This window comes from Rhinoderma darwinii, chromosome 6 (assembly GCF_050947455.1).
Source record: "Rhinoderma darwinii isolate aRhiDar2 chromosome 6, aRhiDar2.hap1, whole genome shotgun sequence".
Classification (NCBI taxonomy): Eukaryota; Metazoa; Chordata; class Amphibia; order Anura; family Rhinodermatidae; genus Rhinoderma; species Rhinoderma darwinii.
Window position 1 is genome coordinate 119,962,658 of NC_134692.1, and position 22,173 is coordinate 119,984,830.

Sequence of the window (22,173 nt, forward strand, 5' to 3'; positions counted from 1 at the left end):
AATTCACCCTACAAGGAAAAAAGCCTGATTAATATATAACCAAGTTAAATAGTTCTTTCCCAGTGTTAAATGCCAGTGATAGGGTTTTGACCCTGATACCAGGTCCAAATAATTCTGCTGCGGATCTGCTGCTGTGTATCCACCATTGGACTGGGTTCCCACGTAGAGTAAATGCTGTTGAATTTCCACAACGGAATTATGTGCCGAAATTCCACAGAATTTACAGTAGCAGCAAAGTGAATGAGATTTCGAAAATGTCCTGCCCTTGCTGCGGAAAATAAAGCAGAAATGCTGTGTGTTCTGTGCGGAGATGCTACATGTCTGGCCCATAAACGTGAATGGGGAGCATAAATTCCGCAACAGATTTGTGTTATTGCGGTTTGGACAGTGGAAACGTAGCGGAAACGCAAACATAAAAAACGTTGGAAATTCGCAGTTACATATATACTTTGCTATATTCAAAGTTTAACACTAAATTTGCAGCTAAAACCGTTGCGGAAAAACCGCATGGTTTCCACAGTAATATGCTCAGCAAAGACGCACTATTTAGTGCAGATTTCTGTGACAGATTAACCAGCGTTTATTTGAGATTCAGCTGCATAGGTATATAACCGCACGGCCTATCCAACCTGGAACCCGCAGCACATTCCATTTGAAAAACCTCACCAAGAATGTTCATACTTACCGCGGCCGTTGTCCTGGTGACGCGTCCCTCCGTGACAGTACGGTTCAGTCTCCCTGGATGATGCTAAAGCCCATGTGATTGCTGCAGCCTGTGATTGGCTGAAGTGGTCACATGAGATGAAACGTCATCCCAGGAGGCCGGATTGGAGGAAGAAGCAGGGAGTTCTGGGTAAGTATGAATTTTTATTTTTTTTCGCTGCGATTCCACCACAACAGTCACAACAGAAAAGCAATGAAAACACTGCATAAATTTACATGCTGCGCAATTGAATTTCGCACTGCAGGTTAATTTATTAACGTTTTCGCTGCGGTTTTTCTCATTCACTTTGCTTCTACTGTAAATGCTGCGGAATTTACGCACAGAATTCCGTTGTGGAAATTTTGCAGCGTTTACGCTACCTGGGAACCCGGGCAGAATAACTGTGGCTCCACAACTCCTACCCTATTTCAAAGTGGCTTGCAACCTACAAAATGTTTGGATCCTCTGCCCCTTTAACGTGACATGAGAAATGCTGGATAATCAAATGGTCATAGTAAAGGATTTATCCTAGAAAAGTATTTCATAAAATGTATTAATAAACATTCAGAAAGAAAATTAATTCATAAAACATGCCAGTTCTTATCTTATTCTTTTATTCCAAATTATTTTGGACTATCGTGCCAGATTAAATGTATTTTACCCTTTTTTTTTCAATGCAATCTCCCTTATTTACCTAAACTTACCTGTACACCATTAACATTATCCACCTTCTTTTTCCAGTATTGATAATGTAGATACATAATAAGGGAATGAATTATTGATATGTAATATATTATTAAAACAAGGTTGTAGTATTTTCAAATGAATTCGAATTCCACCGGCATGGGACTATTACAATAATTATAGACATAAATTTCTGAGTAGCAATGAACAGATGAGTGGGGGGATGGGGGCATGAAAATTCATTATCACCACTTGAACCTAGTTGTTCTCCAACTGGTGCAGAGGTGGCTTCTTCCCTGCCTTTCTTCTGACAGCGCACACACACACACGCACGCACCCTTCTCCCCCACTGATGTTCACATCCACAGCGCAGAACTGCTCGCTCATCCACAATTCACAATATAAATTGGTCTTCCTAAGGACAGCTCAGCTCTTTCCTCCTGAGTGTGAAGCATGCAGCTCGCAGCACCACTGCACTTTCTCTTAATTATTACAGTGAGCAGCAGGTGGAGGGAGTCCTGGGATACAGGGATGCTCTGAAGGACAAAGCCGCCTGCTGGATACACAGCTCTCCTGAAACGGGGACCAGCATCTTTCTGATTCTTTCACTTATGCTTTGAAAGAACAGAATCCAAGAAACCTAGAAAATCAAGTAAATGGAGCACAATCATATCTACAACAGCTCTCTCCTGTCTCACAAGTATGGCTGTGGATTGGGATATGTACCTGTTATCTACTACAGTCTCTTGCTTTGTCTAGGATTACCAGGTAAGGGCATATTTTAAAGATTTTTAATTCATTAGAATTTTTTTTTTTTTAATTCTCCGCCAGCTCGGGGTGTGTATGGTTCAGAGCCATAGTGTAACTCTATGTGCTGTGATAGATAACATCTGCAAGGAACATCTGCATTTACAGGAGGTTACAAAATACAAGATTATTAATGTCGTTATATCCTTAGTTGGCGCATCAATGTCATCAATGTAGAATTTTCTGAAGTGATTAGATGTATTAAATATTATATGTAAGTTCTTATCATCTATATGGTACCAAGGATTTTCGAAAATGAGCTGCAAAGGGGTTGTTTTTTTAACATAGCAAATAGACGGGTCACGAAAGTGAAATTGGTGGAGCTAAGACCATCCTCAACACGAGAACATGGGTGTCCCGTTCCCTGTTTTCTGTATGTCACTCTTCATTGAAATGAATGGAAGTTATGGAGGTCAACTCAGGTGCCGGACCCTCAAACAGTTGTCTTATCCCACAAATCCGACTTACGAATGATAAAAGTTTTTCATTAGTAAAATAATATGGATGGGAGTGATCCTTCAGCTAGTTTGACTTATTAAAGTTTGTACTTCATTGACTTCACCCAATGTGACAGATGGTGTTGAGCCACACAAGCTATTAAAAAGGAAAAAAATGCAGTCTTATGACTCGTACCCGAGTGCCAATATTCAGTGGTATGACTTTGACCCTGGTGCCAAGTTTCATTCCTGGTGCACAATAGTATTTATGGGGTGCCATGTGCAGACGGCCCAGGAGCCACATGAGTCTCTCAAGCAACTGGTTGGTGAACAAGAGCATTTTACATGATAAATCTAATAAACTATGAAAAATGTATAAAAGTATCATAATTAATATTATTTATCTTAATGTGCTCTAAGAAAACAATTAAAATCAGGAAATTCGGAGCTGAGCTGTTTTTAATATGTTTACATTAATATCCTGATGTAATAGAGGGTTAAATTAATTTTCGCTACAGCCATGACATAAAGATTAAATGCCCCACACTTTACTCTGTTCAATTTTCTGCTTCCTTGCTCTGTAAGAGATTATGGAGATGAATTAAGAAAACACTAACCTTGATATGTTGTGCAGGGATCCTATAGACAAGTCATTTAGGCAGAATTCTCAGCGAGCATGCTCTGGATTGCCTTGTGCTCGCTCATGTTTTACAATATATTGATCATTTCACACACAATGCCTGAAGTTTATCCCTATCTCAGTCAGCTACTTAGAAATGGATTGCTTAAGGATTCTGTCAGTAAACTCCAAAATCTTGAGGAAATTAGATGGACCATGTCAGGTCAATGATGTCTATCAGATAGGTTGACACCTTGGATTTCTTAGTGCTCATGTATTCTGTTTAGAAGTTCAACAGTCGAAAATGATTGACTAAAGAACCAGGTCAAGTTAAGAAATGTCATTACATTTTTGTTTCACAGCTTCTTCACCTCCTGTCTGCTAAAATGAAGGTCCTTCTTCTCTTGTCTTCATGTGGGAGGACATGGTGTCTTCATACACACACACTGCATGCCTACTGTGAATTGGTTAGATAGTGATTCTGGGCATATGTAAAGACGATGTCCAAAGCGGACAACCCCTCTAAGTGATATGTTTCCCATGCTGGGATGGAAATTATTTTTGACTGGATAACCTGTATTTTTGTTTAGACTGTTACATATAGTTTTGTGATATACCATATGGATGATGTAAATGTATGTAAAATGTCTGGTTGCTTGGACTTTGACCATCTATGCATCTGCCTTGTACAGGCCTACACACCTAGCGCTTAGTTCCATCTATTTTACTAGAGCACTATGGGTATAAGCATTAGTAACTAACCGATACCTAAATTCATGGTTAGTCTCACTAGGAATGAAAATCTCAAAAAAATGAAGGTGTGAAATTACCACCTTCATCTATGATATCAACATGTCTGCCTTTCTGAAAGTAGAACCAATGTGGTTTACATAGAAGAGATGAAGCCTCATAACAAATATCAAAATGGGTCCTTCTTTATGGTACCGGGTTTTGTTTGTCACTTTATGCCATTTCCGAAACCCTTGGGCCAATTACCCACCCATTTGTTTGCAAACAATTTAGTTTTTCTAGGAGAAGTCCTGTAAAGGTTCTTGCCACTCAAGAGCCAAGAGCATGGGGGTAATCAGGACTTGACCTTTTCTTTCCAACGGCGCCATGGGAGCCTCATGGGATGCCTCTAAGCTACTTACTTCATTGAAAGCCAATTCCCCCCATAAAGCAGAAGGTGCCATGTGACACAATAATATTGTGCCCTTCCTTACTGTATGAAAGAAGCAAAAGAACATTAGGTTCTGTGTATAGATACATGATAGCACAAGGGAGCTTCTAAATACTTTACACACCCTTGCAGTCAAAGCAATGTTCACAAAGAAGACAACTTTTTAACCAAGGACATATATGAATCTATCAGTTGTCGGCTATTCTTGTGGTCAAAAATACTGAAACCCTGAGGGAATGCATCATTAAAGTTAATGGGGGGGGGGGTACGGCTATGATTACAATTAGGTTGTGGCTTTCAGAAGCCACAATGCTCTGCCAGATCCATCCTATGATGGATACCACCAACCCCGGACGGACATTGAGTCCATTGGATTCCGGCGTGGTTTCCATTGTTTTGACAGAAAGAACAGTGCTGTATGCAGCGTTATTCTTCCTGTCAAATATGCTGCAGCTGTGTGAATATAGACTAATCACGGTTTGCCTGTATCGTTTGAAAACTGATCTGGCATAGCTGGGATCTCTTTATTATACATGTAAGCCATAACCCTAGTGTGAAGATGTTGAAGAACTTAGTTTGTCAAATGCTACGCAGCTGAGTATGTCATTTGGCTCAACTAATATATCAGTTATATCATATAGATCAGTGATTTTCCACAGGACTGAAGGACCGACGGGCCTAATCCCAATTCACAAGCAACACATCTGCAAAGATTTACTTAAAATATGTGCGCCCTATTTTTGATATTTTTATATATATATATATATATATATATATATATATACTGTATATGTATATATATATATATATATATATATATATATATAAATATATATATATGTGTGTATATATATATATATATATATGCTGTGTATATATATATATATATATATATATATATATATATATAAAAACTCATATGGTTTAAATGCCTAATGCCACCAAAATTCATTTTTATTTTTTATTTGTTCCATTTTATTGCACATAAGATGCCAGAGAGTGATCAAATGTCCAAAGCAATCATTTTACAGTATGAAGCAATATGCACAATGCCCAGATTACATGTGTTGCATTCTGCTGAACAGTACAAAATAAAATCCTGAGAGCTTTTTAATCTGGTGCTAAAAGTGGGACATGTAAGCGTTAAAATGAGAGCTTCCAAGGGCAGACAAATGATGTAACTCCAGTAGTGTCATCGATACACTTTCTGGATGGGCACTGACAAGTGTTATCCATAGGAGACACGTACTGTCATCTCATATAGTATAGCTCCTAGCAATATAATACAATTAGCTGATTGGGAGATATCACCGTAAACTTGCCGAATGAGGTTTCCAAGGCAATAAACACAGAAGTTAAGTAGAAAAATGTTCATGTTCTTTAGTGTAATGATGACAGTTTGGAGGGATCTTATTTAATGAGATATAGTGTTTAACGCTGCTCCCTGGTTGCCATTGATCAGCGGTGTGGAATAAGCTTGGTGGCCAGTGTCCCTGATCCATTTGGATTTGTGAGAGGTAAAGAAAAGAGTTTCCATATTAGTGATGAAGGATTACAGCTCGTAAAGTGGTGACTTGGACTTGGCTCTGCCATAAGATGGGGGATGGAGTGATGCCAAGCTGTACCAAAGCAGATTCAAGGATAGCTCCTTGGGCAAGGTCCGTTTCAGTGCCACCCGCTTATCTCATCTGTGTCTCATGATTTGCAGTGTTATAGTCACTGTAAGACTAAACAGTGCCCTATGGAGTGGTTGGGGAATTTGTTGTTTTGTGGCCAGCCATGAGCATACACGACTTTGGGAGAATGTACAGTATATATAACTGCTGGTCACTCTCACAGGGTTGTTATTTGCCCATTAAGGCTCATGGATGTACAGATGTAGCCGTCTTTATCTTAATTCTTAACGCATTAAAAACAAGAAATGGCAAGAAATGTTAACTTGACAGTTTTATTTTCAATGACCTTTTAATAGCTTTTGTTTTGTGATATCACACTGCAGCAAGTTATCAGATTCAAGATAAACTTGGCTACATCTGTAATAGAGGGAACTTCCCCCTCCCCTCTTTTAGCTAGAGCAGAGAACTGCTACAAAGAGTTTTTCTTTGCTTTGTATGGACAGTCCATTGATTTCCACTAGCGCCTTCTTATGCTCTATTTTTCAGGGAAAACGTGGGCCCAAGTTCGGCTTATCGTCAAAAAAACCTGCTTTGTTCTAAGAGGTTCTCCAAACCCTTTAAACTCTTTACAGGAAGTGTCAGAACAATGGACTTCTGTCATTTAAGACATCTTTTAGATGACTTAAGAAAATGAAGCCAACGGTGCTCCTAGATCCGTTGAACAGATCCTCAAATTCCCATTTGGGTGCTGTCACAAACATCCCTGCATGTTAAATGAACATTACTATAAACTGATTGGCCATTGGGAACAACATGACCTCATCCACAGTGCCTAACATACTAAAGTGCCGTAGATGTGGACATGAGGTCCTGGATGGTCAATGAGCCGGTTGTGACGCTCAGCTATCATAGAGGAATTCAATAGGTGGCGGAGCATCTGCTGGCTTTACTTTTTTAGGGCATCTAAAAGATGATTAAAAGGGTCTGTGCCGGTGACAGATTTTTCTTTATTACAAATTATTATTAGTATACATATTCCGCTATCTGATAGAGGAATTAGGGATGCTGAATGCAGGTCTAAACTACTATTCAATGCTGATGTCAGGAGAAACTCAATATTTCCTGCCAAAGTGTGGACCTGCCACAGTGCTCGTTGACTGTATCGACCAAGATAACAGCAGTTTTCCGTTGTAATCCCAAACATTCCTCTATGATATCCCTTTCCTCAACCATAGGGGACCAAAGAGCTGACATTTTACAAAAAAAAAAACATTATACTGAAAATTTACCATTTTAGGCAAAAGTTGTCCAAAGTGGTGGTTCATTTTTCATTGACCTTATCTGTCGGTTTTGGACATAATGATCTGCTTATAATCAGGGTCAGGTCCTTTAAATGCCTTTAGGTTTGGACGTAAGATTGAGTAAAGGCAGTATTAGCAGCAGGTTCATTTGATACTAATACAACAGATCCACATGTATATAATATTTGTGAAAGAATCCCAACTTTACGGTCTTTGCCTTTCATTCATAATTTCCTGGGAATATGATATGCTTGAATGTTCTGCTGTCATAACCTCAATGTTCATTATGGTAATTTGTATGTAGGATAATGCTCGCCAACTGTCTACTGTCACATAAATGAATAGTCAGATCAATATTCTTTGACCTGCATAAAAGCGATTAGCCTCCAGCCCTGTACCATGATATGGTCATAGTGAGGTGACATATTCTCATAGACATTACTGTTAATATACATTCTGCATCTAAACTTTGTAGCAGAATATAATATATTGGCATTTGCTGCTTTGGAAAGTTTACAGATCATTCCGTCCTAGTCAAAAGTAGAATTTTCCATTAAATTATTACATTAAAGCAGGCCTGTCATGGGAATCTGTGGCTGTCACTTATAGGAAGCTGTGGCTGTCACTTATGGGGGTCTATAACTGACACTGTTATAGATGGCTGTGGTTGGTATTGTTGTGTAGGACTCTGGCTGGTACAGTTATGGGGGCTCTGGCTGATACCATTATAGAAGACTGTGACTGTCACTGTTATGGAGGTCTGTGACTGTCACTGTTATGGAGGTCTGTGGCTGTCAGAGTTATGTGAACATCAATGTTTTATATAGGTCTGTGGCTGACACCATTAACTAATCATGTGGCAGACACTGTTATGTAAGCCTGTTGGTGTCACTGCCGTCCGTAGTGTCCGGAAGAAAAAAGCACCGTCCGGGATTATTTCTTATTCCCCCGGAACGTTGCACTGCCCATGCGCCAAAATGTACATGCGCAGTGAGTAGGCCGTGGGCATATTTTCAGATTCTGCTTGACTTCTGCGCAATCTGAAAATATGCTGTGAGTGAAGTGAGGTCAGGTGACCCAGGTCAGGTGACTGGATTGATTCACGCTCGGGCCAGCACCGGCCTTACTCAGACCACCGCCGCAAGACCTGCTCCTAGCGGTGAGTCATGTCAGGCAGAGCGGAGAGCGGTAGCAGTAGGCTACCGCTCTCCGCTCTCAGGGCTGTGTGGCACTATCTACAAGGGGGGGGGACTGGGTGGCACTAAGTACAAGGGGGGCTGTGTGGCCCTAAGTACGAGGGTTCTGTGTGGCAATAAGTACAAGGGGGCTGTGTGGCACTAAGTATGAGGGGGGCTGTGTGGCACTAAGTACAAGGAGAGGCTGTGTGGCACTAAGTACAAGAGTCGGCTGAGTGGCACTATCTACAAGGGCGGGTTATATGTATATAGATACATTTTGTGTGAGAGGGGGTACATCTGCTTGGGGCATGCAATACTCCTGGACGTGCTAGAAATCAGCGATGCAGTTCTCTGCACACCGCCTTCTGAATTGACTGCATTATTGGTACAATAATTCAACGTTTGTATCAATAAAAATTTGTATCAGCATTTGTTCAAATAACTTTTCCCAGGGCCACACTTTGACTAAAACAGGCCCTGTTGTTAGCGGCGGTGATGGTGGAGTGAGTGGTGAGTCAGTCTGACTAAGTTAGCGGGGAAAAGCTACAAGCGGGGCTGTGATTGGTGAGTCACTCCTAGCACACTGCACAGTGCACAGGCAATGATCTTGTAATGTGTCCATAAAAAGTTTGGTCTGTCTGTTATATTTAGCTCAGTTGTCCAGAAATTACTGAAGTGGAGGTTGGCAACCCAGCTCCCCAGAGGCTTCCCCAAGATCCTATGGCTCCATGTTTTAAATATAGAAAAATCCCTTATTCCTCTTTACCGGGCCTCCACTACCCCTTCCTCCGATTAGTCACCAGCTGACTAAGGCGGAATTCACACGACAGGGATTCCCGGCCGGGTGCCGGCCGTTCATAAATCGGCCGGCACGAGGCTGCATTAGGAATAATAGACCCCTAATGGGGCTATTCACACGACCGATTTTTTGACGGCCGGGAAAACCGCCCGTCAAAAAATAGGACATGCTCTATTTTCAGCCGGGTGCCCGGCCGCCCGGCTCCCATAGAAGTCTATGGGGCCGGGTAATACACGGCCATCACCGGAATGTGTTCCGAGTGATGGCCGGGTCTACCGTTGCTCGCGCACTCTCTCTCCTCCTCCTCACAGTGCAGAGTGCATGTGAGGAGGAGGATCTTTTATTGCTCGCTGTAGGAGTCGGAATCCCCAATCCCCGGCTGGGGATTGGGGATTCCACTACAGGAGAAGTGAGTGACTACACTGTCCATATATGGACACAGCAAAGTCACTCACTTTTGCAGCGGAATCCCCGACTCTATGGCCGGGGATTCCGCTACAGGAGAAGTGAGTGACTACACTGTCCATATATGGACACAGCGAAGTCACGCACTTCTGCAGCGGAATCCCCGACTCTATGGCCGGGGATGCCGCTACAGGAGAAGTGAGTGACTACACTGTCCATATATGGACACAGCGAAGTCACTCACTTCTGCAGCGGAATCCCCGACTCTATGGCCGGGGATTCCGCTACAGGAGAAGTGAGTGACTACACTGTCCATATATGGACACAGCGAAGTCACTCACTTCTGCAGCGGAATCCCCGACTCTATGGCCGGGGATTCCACTACAGGAGAAGTGAGTGACTACACTGTCCATATATGGACACAGCGAAGTCACTCACTTCTGCAGCGGAATCCCCGACTCTATGGCCGGGGATTCCACTACAGGAGAAGTGAGTGACTACACTGTCCATATATGGACACAGCGAAGTCACGCACTTCTGCAGCGGAATCCCCGACTCTATGGCCGGGGATGCCGCTACAGGAGAAGTGAGTGACTACACTGTCCATATATGGACACAGCGAAGTCACTCACTTCTGCAGCGGAATCCCCGACTCTATGGCCGGGGATTCCGCTACAGGAGAAGTGAGTGACTACACTGTCCATATATGGACACAGCGAAGTCACTCACTTCTGCAGCGGAATCCCCGACTCTATGGCCGAGGATGCCGCTACAGGAGAAGTGAGTGACTACACTGTCCATATATGGACACAGCGAAGTGACTCACTTCTGCAGCGGAATCCCCGACTCTATGGCCGGGGATTCCGCTACAGGAGAAGTGAGTGACTACACTGTCCATATATGGACACAGCGAAGTCACTCACTTCTGCAGCGAAATCCCCGACTCTATGGCCGGGGATTCCGCTACAGGAGAAGTGAGTGACTACACTGTCCATATATGGACACAGTGACGTCACTCACTTCTGAAGCGGAATTCCCGACCTGTGGCAGGGAATTCCTCTTCAGGAGAAGTCAGTGACTACACTGTCCATATATGGACATTGAAGTCAGTGACTTCTCCTGGAAGGGGGGGGGGATGGGTGCAACCTACAGGGGACTGTGTGGCATCACCTACAGGGGGCAGGGTGGCATCACCTACAGGGGGCAGGGTGGCATCACCTACAGGTGGCAGGGTGGGTGGCATCACCTACAGGTGGCAGGGTGGGTGGCATCACCTACAGGGGGCAGGGTGGGTGGCATCGCCTACAGGAGGCTGGGTGGGTGGCATCGCCTACAGGGGGCAGGGTGGGTGGCATCGCCTACAGGGGGCTGTGTGGCATCGCCTACAGGGGGCTGTGTGGCATCGCCTACAGGGGGCTGTGTGGCATCGCCTACAGGGGGCTGTGTGGCATCGCCTACAGGGGGCTGTGTGGCATCGCCTACAGGGGACTTGGTGGCATCACCTGCAGGGGGCTGGGTGGCATTACCTGCAGGGGACAGGGTGGCATCGCCTGCAGGGGGCTGTGTGGCATCGCCTGCAGGGGGCTGTGTGGCATCACCTACAGGGGGCTGGGTGGCATTACCTACCAGGGGGGCTGTGGCATTATCTACAAAGGGCTAAATTCATCCGATTTTAAAACGGACAGGGAAAAAAACGGATGCAAATCGGGTCCAAATCGGCCGGTAAAAACAGCAACTCGGCCCGGAACGGAATCGGAACGGATGCAAAACGGATGCAAAACGGCCGATTTTCCCGGCCGACACTCGGACCCTGTCGTGTGAATGAGGCCTTAGATCTCTCAGCTAGCTAGACTGGAGGAATTATCACACTTAGGCGGGATTCACACGACCGGGTCGTTCCCGAGCCCAAGTGCCGGCCGGTAAAATCGGCCATTCTGCCCGGCCGGTTTGCATAAAGTTATGCATCCGTGCCGGGCCGGGCAGATCCGGACAGTGACATCAGCGGCAGCTCCTGAAGGGGAATCCCCATGTGTTCGGGGATTCCGCTTCAGGAGTTTCCCCTGATGTCACTGCCCAGATATGGACAGACATCAAGCGCTCTGTCCAGGAGCGGAATCCCCGAAAACACGGGGATTCCGCTCCTTTAAGGAGCTAAAGTGTGGCTAGCACATAGCAGAGCGGGGAGATACCTCCCTGCTCTGCTATAGTGGCGTCGCTGCAGTAGTAGCAGCCGCAGCAGCAGCAGCAGCTGCTGCTACTAGCGGCGCCATCGAAGGTGTCGCCGAGCCAGGGTGCTTTTAACAAGCAGGGGAAGGGAGCCAGCGCAGCGCTCCCTCCACCTGCTGTACACCCCGGCCCTGCAACACAGTGTACAGCGATGCCATTCGTCAGAATGGCATCAACTCCTCCTCCTCACATGCACTCTGCGCTGTGAGGAGGAGGAGATAGAGCGCAACCGCCGGGAAACCCGGCCATCACTCGGAACACATTCCGGTGATGGCCGTGTAATACCCGGCCCCATAGACTTCTATGGGAGCCGGGCGGCCGGGTGCCCGGGCAAAGATAGAGCATGTCCTATTTTTTGACGGCCGGATTTCCCGGCCGTCAAAAAATCGGTCGTGTGAATAGCCCCATTAGGGGTCTATTATTCCTAATGCAGCCGGGTGCCGGCCGATTTATGAACGGCCGGCACCCGGCCGGGAAACCCTGCCGTGTGAATGAGGCCTTAGCCCTATGCACTTACCCAAAATTTAAGCATATTTGGCAACCTTAGTTAGATTTTTTTTTTAAATGATTCCAATAAATCTCTTTTGTCTGACTCCCGTTCTACTTAGATGCCCGTCGTACCTCGAGTCCTCAACTTTTTTGTGTTCATGTCCTGCCTTTAATCTGGATCTGTTCATCTACTGTAATATGTATGACGTTTTATACTGTTTTACTCTTTAGTCTTGGAGAAGTGACAATATATCTTTCGATCTACGAATTGTTTGGCTCATCACATGTTTTGCTGATATTTCATTTCGGCTTTTGTGACTTGTGCTCAAGTCAACTATTCAGTTGCACTTGTACCTTTGAAAATGTGAATAAAAAGATATTTTAAAAGAAAAAATTCAGAAATTTCTTCTTAGCTAGCAGATATTGTATATTGTCTTGAACCAACCATTTGACCTATGCTCTAAGTTGTTCATAGAAGGTTCCCTAACGGGGTGTGGAAGAAAAACATAACAGTTCATAGATGATTTTTAAGGTGTAAACTCCCTTTGTAATTATTTTTTAAGACATATTTCAGACTCTACCTAATAAATATTGTAGTAGCTGTTCGAGCTTATTAAACAACATCCTAGACTTTCAGACTGCTGCTTAGTAAAATAGGGTATGGCCAGCAGATAACAACACTGGATCCAAAGGTGTAACTTGATTCTCCTAGACCCCAATACAAACTCTGAAACACGGCCAACCACCTACCATCTACGACTTGTAAAACTAATGTCTATTTATGTAACAGAGGGGATTGTTACCTCGGTACCCCCTATAGTTATGCCCTTTATTGGTTCTCTATGTACTTGAAGAGATTTGGCATTGTCACTAACTCGAAGGGCTGGGGCAAGTAAAGTATGCCCTGCACTATCGGATCCAGCTGGCATGGAGAAGACGATGGTAGCCTGGATATATGTAGAATTGGGTGTGGCAGTGAAGTATTAGTAGAAGTTTATGGGGCAGGTTTATTAGGACTGGAAATTTATATGCCAGACTAAAAATAAAGTTTTATAGTATAAAAAAGTGCAGTTTCCGTCGCTGACAGAATTTTTCAAAAAGAGCTTAGCAGATGAGGGCGGTGACAAATTTACTATATTTTATGCTGGAAAGTGGCATGCGTCTCTTAATAAATAAGGTGCATTTTACTGCAGCGATCTGTATAATAAGACTGGCGTATGAAAAGCCAGTCGTTATAAATCTACCTCAAAGTGCATTGGTGTGAATTACTATATATCAATCTACTCAGAAAATTCAGCTCTATAACATGCTGCCCACAGATCAGATTACATGTTTGATGCGACAATAAGTCTATTTTTTTAGACTTTTTTGCTTTCTGTTGATGAACTTTACACTTATTAAATCCTCTAAAATAGAGGACATAGCTCTTTTTTATTTGGAAAGATTATACTCTGTGGCAGACCATTCATAGGACATAATCAGAGATTTCAATATACAATATGGAATACGTTAAAATATGTCAACAAAGAGAAAGAAAAAAGTTTATAAACAGTATTGTATTAGTGTAATACGTTAAATTTTGTGCTCCATTCTTAACTAAAAGATAAGTAGTTACCTTGGTGCAAGTCGTCTTAACTGTGCACACAATAATCTCTTCTCCAGATGTTTATGATGTCATCACACTAGATCAACGCCATTCATAGGAATAAACTTTGAGTATATTATTTCTCTGGCATAAATTAAGCAAACATAATTAAAAAGAAAAAAAAAACAACTGTACATAATTGATGCAATTATGTTTCCCACAATATGCATAATGCAAGTATTCCCAAGGTACTGAATATAAAGAAATCCAATACATCAATTACAATAACAATGCTTCATATTGCATTCACTGCAATTATACAGAAGACCAGTTGTATTGTTTAATCAGGTCACCAGGTTTAACCACAATAAAACAAATACCAGCATGACATTTTAAGGCTTTGAATGGAAAAGCCTACAAGTGAAATCCACATAGAATTGCAGTTTTGCAGATAACAGCTCATGCATGTAGTTGTAATACAGCACCTGGACTTCTATATGGGGCTGTGTTGAGCACCATATGGCGGCACATGTAGTTTGGAACCACAGGGGCTCTGTGTGCTGCCATACAGCCTCCTGCACATAGCTCTGCCATATGTATAAGGATGTATAGGTGTGTTAATTGAATAAAACTGTATGCAATGAAGAATCACACATGATGCAATTTGATGTACGAAACCAGTTCTGAACTGAGGATTTTTTTATCTTTTAGGTCTAAAGATTTCCATACAATAGGGATTTCAGACGGCCAATTTCTGAACGACTTGTCGTTCATGGTGGGTCTGTGCAGGTTGTCGTTCTGGATGAGAGCTCCATAGTTAAAACGACAAATCACCGATCTACAGTATATCTGTCTTGATCTGTGTTCTGGTCTGGGCTTGTTTGGCATGACTGCACCTGACAATAACCCAAAAAATCCAAGACAGCAGATCACCCTTTCCACAGATGTCTTCGGTCAGTGATTGTCACCAAGGAGTAACAGCATAGAGCGGGGCCCCCATGCTGGGCCCCATACCCCCTCCAAGATTTGCCCTGCGATAACCAATTCAGACATTAAAAAAGTAGAGAATTTACTCACCACTCATGTTGCCACATCAAGCCCTGGGAGAATTCTACGCCGCAATGCCTACAAGGTCCCAATTGCAGGGCAATGTCAGGATGTTATATGCGATGCAGCCCTCGTCCTCAATTTGTGCTGCGTCACATACAAAGATCTGGTGCTGCCTTGTAGATAGTGCCATCAAGGGCCCCTATAGATGGTGCCAGCAACACCCCCCTGGAGATAGTGCCATCAGTGCCTGCCCTGTAGATACTGCCACATACGCCTGCCCTGTAGATACTGCCACATACGCCTGCCCTGTAGATAGTGCCACCCACGCCTGCCCTGTAGATAGTGCCACTCATGCCCCCTCCTGAACCGCAATCCCCAGCCAGAGGGTTGCCAATGGCCACGGATTCCGTTCCTGCAAAATCCACTGATGTCACTATCCATATATGAATCGGAATCCCCGGTCAAGTCGGCAAGGCAGTGCCTGGAGATTGCGGTCCAGAAGCGTTGGCAACACAGGCCGAGGAGAAGGCAGCTCACCTCAGATCTTCACTGCAAGGTGCCGAACACTAGCCCTGACTTCAGGGGGGAGCTAGTGTACAGCTACTCACAACACACCACGACAAGATTTTTATTCTCCCACGCCGGGTGCTGTCGGAAGGTGGATGTGGCAGCACCCGGCGTTCATATGGCTACAATGTACTAAGATAGGATACGGCGCCACACCTTCCTAGGAGCCGGACCCAGACACGCTGCAGGTAACTTTTTTGGATCCGGCTCCCAAGTAGGTCTGGTGCCACAACTGATGTCGCCTGTGCCAGAACAGATCCCATAGAAAGCTATGGGATCCGTTCTAGCATCAGTTACCCTCCGGCTGTTCCGCAACACGTCGGATGGAAACTGACCGGAGCAACGAACATATGTGAATGGCCGCTATCACTCACCTGTTTTTGATTATGGGACTTACAAAATTAAAGATTGCCAATCACATTATCATGAGTAGCTCAATATTCAAAATTGATTGTTTTGTAGTAGACAAAGTGGCAATTTAATACTCAATGTATTTTTATGGACAGCGATTTATCACAGCAAATTTTAAATAGCCCTAGCCTAATGCATTTCCATGGACAGCGATTTATCAATCGCTACAAAAAAAAGTCTCTATCTATTCCCAATTTTAACATGGCAGGAGGGTAATCTAATTTTTCTTTCGTTTTACTCACACCACTACAATGTGCCAATATAGTATAGATCTAAAGTGTCAACCCCATTACACTCAACATGGGAATGGAGACTATTATATCCATACTGAAATTACACAGAACATTGACTATTGGGCCGCAGTCTTGTATATTGGCGCTGTATACTTGGATTTAATTGTTCGTGCAGCAGCTAGAACCTTCACTACCTGCGTTCTTGCATCTCATCCTAATAGCAGATTATTCTACTTGAATACTTTATTGTGATGCCACTAGTGACATAATTCCACTGTAAAAAAAACTAAATCAATATAGAGGTGGCCTCGCTTGCACCTGTTTCTCTCTATTCAAGTGTATAGAAGTTAATGGGAATGTGTTGCTAGAATAAATTTTATTTTTTTTCAGTTAAACAAGTATTATTTAAGTGATTACACATTGTTTTAATTTTTTCACAAGTCAGGAAATATTATAAATTAGATTCTAATTTATAACATTTCCATGTGCTGGCCACTAGAGGGTGCAGTTCCCAAAATTGCATCATGGTCAATGTGGTAAAGCAACCTCATTGATTTATGCTGCAAATTTGGGGTGGACACACTCTCTAGTGTCCTCACACAATCCCCCCTCCCTTATTCTGGCTAGTGCCAGGAGAAGTAGGGGTTTGAATGTCTTAAAACCTCCTACAATGTGTGCCGCCATTTTCTGAGCGACTGCACAGTGTAGGCAGATTAGATACAGGGCTCAGCAGACAGTATAACACGAACATAATACACACGATCATACACGAACATTTTACACACGAACATAATACACACGAACATACACGAACATAAATTACCTGCTTCTGCCGCCGGCTCCGCTGGTCTACGCTCCTCTTCCTTGGGCCTTTGCTTCGTCGAACACATGGTCCACATGAAAATGGCGCCGGATTTCGCTCTACGAACGAGCTTCGTTTTGGTCTGTGGGAGCGAAACACACAGGCTACGCACGCAACTGCAAATGGAACTGCTCCCGTTCTCATTCTCTATGGGGTTGTATGTGCCGTATTCCATCTCTGTATGTGTCGTTAATCGTTAAAGTAAAACATGAGAACACAATTTAATAAAATGTTTGAAAATATTACATTAAAAGCAATATTATATATTAAAAAAAAATAATTCATGACACCTTCCCTTTAAAGGAAGAGCTGAGCACCAAGGATTATGGGATTACTGCGACATATACTAATGTTTCACTATGGGTATATATTGATTGCAACTTTTTATTTTTATCAAAAAACATTGAGGTTTTGTTGCAATCACATTTTTTCTTGAGGGTGACGTCATGTCGCTGTGGGCTCCTAGGCTCAATGGGAGCATGTGCTAGTGGCAGGTATGTAGGACGCTTGGTTTTCAGCACCTGGCACTCACAGGAACATTATTTTCATGGAACATATCCACAGTTTTATAATAAGAAGTTGGTAACCAGAATAAACACTATTTGCAGGAATAAGAGATAAGAAGTGATAAGCACTGGACTTGTGTGGGTGGCACATTCACGGCCAGAAACCCATGGATCACAGTAGTAGAAAAAATATAAATGGCAGAATGATTGAAGTATCCAAAGGTCAGAAACACTTTTATTAAGAGTTACTGAGAAGAAGAACAAAGTCCATTTTACTTTGATCCTCTGGATACAAACATCAGTTTTTGTCCAAACTTGCAAATATCACGTTATCGTGGGCTGATTTTTTTTTTAGCACTTCTGAAAGAGCCAGTTGATAGTTCAACTCTTAAATATCAGCTTCATTTCAATTTCTGTTTGAGGCAATAGAATAATTAGGCAGATCCTACAACTAGAATGTATTCTACCGCACCTCTGCCAGCCAGAGTGAACTCCTGCCAACATTCAGCTGTATGCTTCAGTACCAATTAATGAACATCATGAATAATATCACTAAGTATTACCAAGTATTAACTATATGAGAAGTGGAACCTGATGTTGTTTTTAGATGTTAGTTTTAGCTTTAGAAGCTTCCGGATGTTTATCTACTTATTGTAACATATAATGGCTACAAGTATCAGTGGTGCTAGATCATCAATATGTTGTCCATCCATCATTAAAACACGTAGAGCTATTCAGTATATACCTGGCACAAAGTACAGTTCATTTTATTATTTCTGCCCCATGACTATGTCAAACTGGGATATCTCGAGTTGAGTGGATACTCGACTGCCACTCCTTTAGATTGTTGTTCTCGTGATCGTGGCGGTCCTAGTGGTCAGATCCCCACCGATTAGACACAGCATTATTCTGTGCATAGGTGATAAGTTTCAATCTTTGGCAAACCCCTTTAATGGCAGTCTGACAGACAACTATGGGTTGGCAGATATTAGATTGCTTTTGACTGATTAGCGGCGCCAACTGTAAAGTGCGGGTGGATATGTTGAGCGTTTTTTGTGGTTTAGTACAACTCCCAGTTTTATTGCAACAGTTTGGAGAAGGCCCTGTATGAGCATGACAATCCTCACATATAGAAAGGGGGGAATTTATAAAGACTGGCATTTCATACGCCAGTCTTAATAGTAAGAAAAGTTAGTCTGCGACACATTTATTTTAGGCCTCTTAATAATTGTGTTGCATGTGTCGTCCCGGATCGTGCCCAACCGCAGCCATGTGTCATACAGCCCTCACCATCAGAAATAAATAAAAAACCCACATACGCAATTCACCGCTGCTCTTCTCTCCTCCGGTTCCCTCATCGCTCCAGCAGCAGTCATACAAGGTCCCAATGCCGAGCAGCATCAGAGCCTTATATGCCACACAGCACTTCAACATCATCAGAGTTGCGTCGCATACAACGTCCTGATGCTGCCAGGGTGCATTACATCTCTAATGAAGGTGGCACCACTGGCCCTGAGGGCCCGGGCACCTGGAGCCTTCACCCACAGGTCTAATGAAGGTGGCACCACTGGCCCTGAAAGTCCGGGCTCCTGGAGCCTTCACCCACAAGTCTAATGAAGGTGGCACCACTGGCCCTGAAGGCCCGGGCACCTGGAGCCTTCACCCACAAGTCTACACTTAGGCTATGTTCACACGGAGTATTTTGGGGGAGGAATATCTGCCTCAAAGCTCCAAACGGAATTTTGAGGCAGATATTCCTCCCCCAAAATACTCCGTGTGAATAGCAATTATCGCGCCGTTTTTCGCCCGCGGCCATTGAGCGCCGCGGGCATAAAACACGCTTTCTCCTGCCTCCCATTGAAGTCAATGGGAGGTCGGAGGCGGAAGCGCCCGAAGATAGGGCATGTCGCTTCTTTTTCCCGCGAGGCAGTTTTACTGCTCGCGGGAAAAAGACGCCGACGCCTCCCATTGAAATCAATGGGAGGCGTTCTCGGGCCGTTTCTGCCGACTTTTGCGACGCGGTTTCCGCGTCAAAAAACTTGGCAAAAGACCCCCGTGTGAACATAGCCTTAGGCAGTCAAGACAGTTGTTCTGGATTCAATTAAATTCCCTTATAGTCCAAAGTCTAGTGGAAAGCCTATGGATTTGAAACTCCCATGTCCAGATTTATATACTTCATCAGATCCACACCAGATTGAACGAACAATACTGGCCATGTCTCATTACATGCTTAAAGCATTCTCACAATAATTTACTTTAAACCATCACTGTCAACATTGTACAGCATCATCTGACATTCTGGGTTTCATTTTAAGCAATATACCAATTTCATATCTCTTTCCTGTTATCAGCAGCTACAGGGTGAAAGTTACAGCGCTTTCAGTGACAGTAAAGGAATCTTAACAACAAAACTCTGATAAGTTTCTTTCTAGCTGATAAGAAATATTGAAGTTTTTTTTCATCAAATTTTGGCTTCATTTTTTTATAGTATTGCTAATGTTAAGCTTTAATATATTTGTACTGCGTAGACTACATGTTGAGTATATTAGACAGATACTGTATGCCTTTATAATGCAATGCCCACACATTCATCACAAGGGCACACATGGTGGAAAATGCCCTTGACATTTTTTTGTAAAACCTTCCTCTGGATCAATAGGGGTAAAACAAAGTTCTCTAATTTACCCCTATCCCTTCCCTTTCTCTCATCCTTTGGTTGAACTTGATGGACATATGGGTTTTTCTTTCAATCGTACTATGTAACTTTGTAAATGAGGTTCCATCATGGGCTGAGCCTTAAAGGGCCCATATTCTCACCTGAAACTGCAGTGTTAAAAGAGGGAAAGATTCACTGGTCACACCACCTTCACCCACCCTTACATCATTTGCTTCTTTGTTTCAGTCCTAGGATGATTTCAAGAACCAGCACCAGGAAGGGCACCTATTTTAGATTTTTGCTATGTGGTCCTCTCATCCAAATGTGATTCTACACTTTTTGGCCAATTAAAAGGGTTATTTCCCTCTTGGGCGTTTGAAATCCCTATTATAGATTACTTACTGCTAATTATGTGCAGCTCCTTTTTCCCGCTCCTTCCTTCCTGCTACTGGAGGAATTGTAGGCGGTCCAGGACATGTCAAGCAAGCGGCGCTATGATGACTTAAAAAGGGCCACTTGCTTCAACGTATATACTCCCCGCTCTGCTCAGCACTGTTGAACGGCTCCAGGGCTTCTGTGCATGCCTGGAAGTCGTCCTGTAGTCTTATGACCAAGTGACCCGATGAAGGACTTAATACTACCCAAAACGTATAGTTTAATAAAACACATTCTGCTTTCTAATGCAATATCTAAATCCTGACTTTTCATTATTTGTATTTTATTTTGGAACTTACCCGCAGCGTTTACCTGCCGGAGGATTGAAGGACCATTGCAGCCAACATATACCCTACCCTGCTATCACTAGGGTTGTACCTACACTTGCACATTTCCAGCAGGTGAGCACCCAGTTTGCTCAAAGGGAGAACATTCACCCAGATTCTACACTATGGTGTACACACACGTGTCTTTGGCGTATTCCTTAGTCAAAAGAACACTTCAGGCAAAACAGTGTTCTGTCTAGTGTAGGGCCTAAGGGGGTTGGTGCATGACACAGGGACTCAAATAACATCAAAGAGCTAATCCCTGGGTCATCCACCGCCCCTCAGGCTCTGCACTAGGCATCATTCAGTGTATCAGTTCTGCCTGGACTGTTCCTTTAAACTTGATGGACTGATAGATACTAATTGTTATATTAACCATCCAACGACAAAAACAAACCAGTCTGTGGTGGGAAAACAAATAATAGACACCTTAAAATTTAGAAATATTTCAATGATATTTGCTATATTCCCACCGTGATATTTATTACCGTAGTTCTGTGTGCTGAAAGGCTAAATAATAAACTACAATCTCACAAGAAATAGGCTGTAAGTGCTATCATTACAAATACTAGTAGTATAACATTGCTACAGGTTCTTCATTTTCATGCCACTTATTAGTAACGGCTTTTTATAATTAACCAATTATTTCAAGATCTGTTATGACTGCTAATAGACTTAGGAAAATCACATTTTCAAGAGTTCTATAGTCTAAATGTTTACCAAAAATGATAAGCTCTGGGAAGTAACTGATTCTCCTTGCAGAGATCCAGCTGTTGGGGAGTCTTAAGAACAAAGCTCCCCAAAACAGATGAGAGGCATCTAAAAACTGGTACAAGGTGGACATTAGAATTGTTCCAAAATGAACAAGTGTTTGCTTAGCCGGTGCCATGGACAGTTCCTTTAAGATGCCCATATACGTAGCGACTGTGTGCCAGTAGTGGGCTGCATGGCAAATAGCACTTAAAAATTATAGAACGTGTTCTTTTTTTTGTCCGTAATTACGGCACGGACTCCCCATAGAAGTCTATGGGTGCTTCCATAATTACGGATGGCTACGGATGTGCATCTGTAGCCGTCCGTAAAATACAGAAGCATTGC

The 22,173-nt window shown here is 43.2% G+C and overlaps 1 protein-coding gene across 1 annotated transcript in view; it reads left to right on the forward strand.

Moving 5' to 3' along the window:
• Nucleotides 1-1,712: 1,712 nt before the first annotated feature.
• The window catches only part of GPR139 (G protein-coupled receptor 139), a 118,854-nt gene continuing 98,393 nt past the window's right edge, over nucleotides 1,713-22,173 (forward strand). Inside the window, exon 1 of the mRNA XM_075831356.1 lies at nucleotides 1,713-2,155. Coding sequence (XP_075687471.1) covers nucleotides 2,044-2,155 — 112 coding nt within the window. The 5' untranslated portion in view covers nucleotides 1,713-2,043. The remainder of the gene's footprint in view (nucleotides 2,156-22,173) is intronic.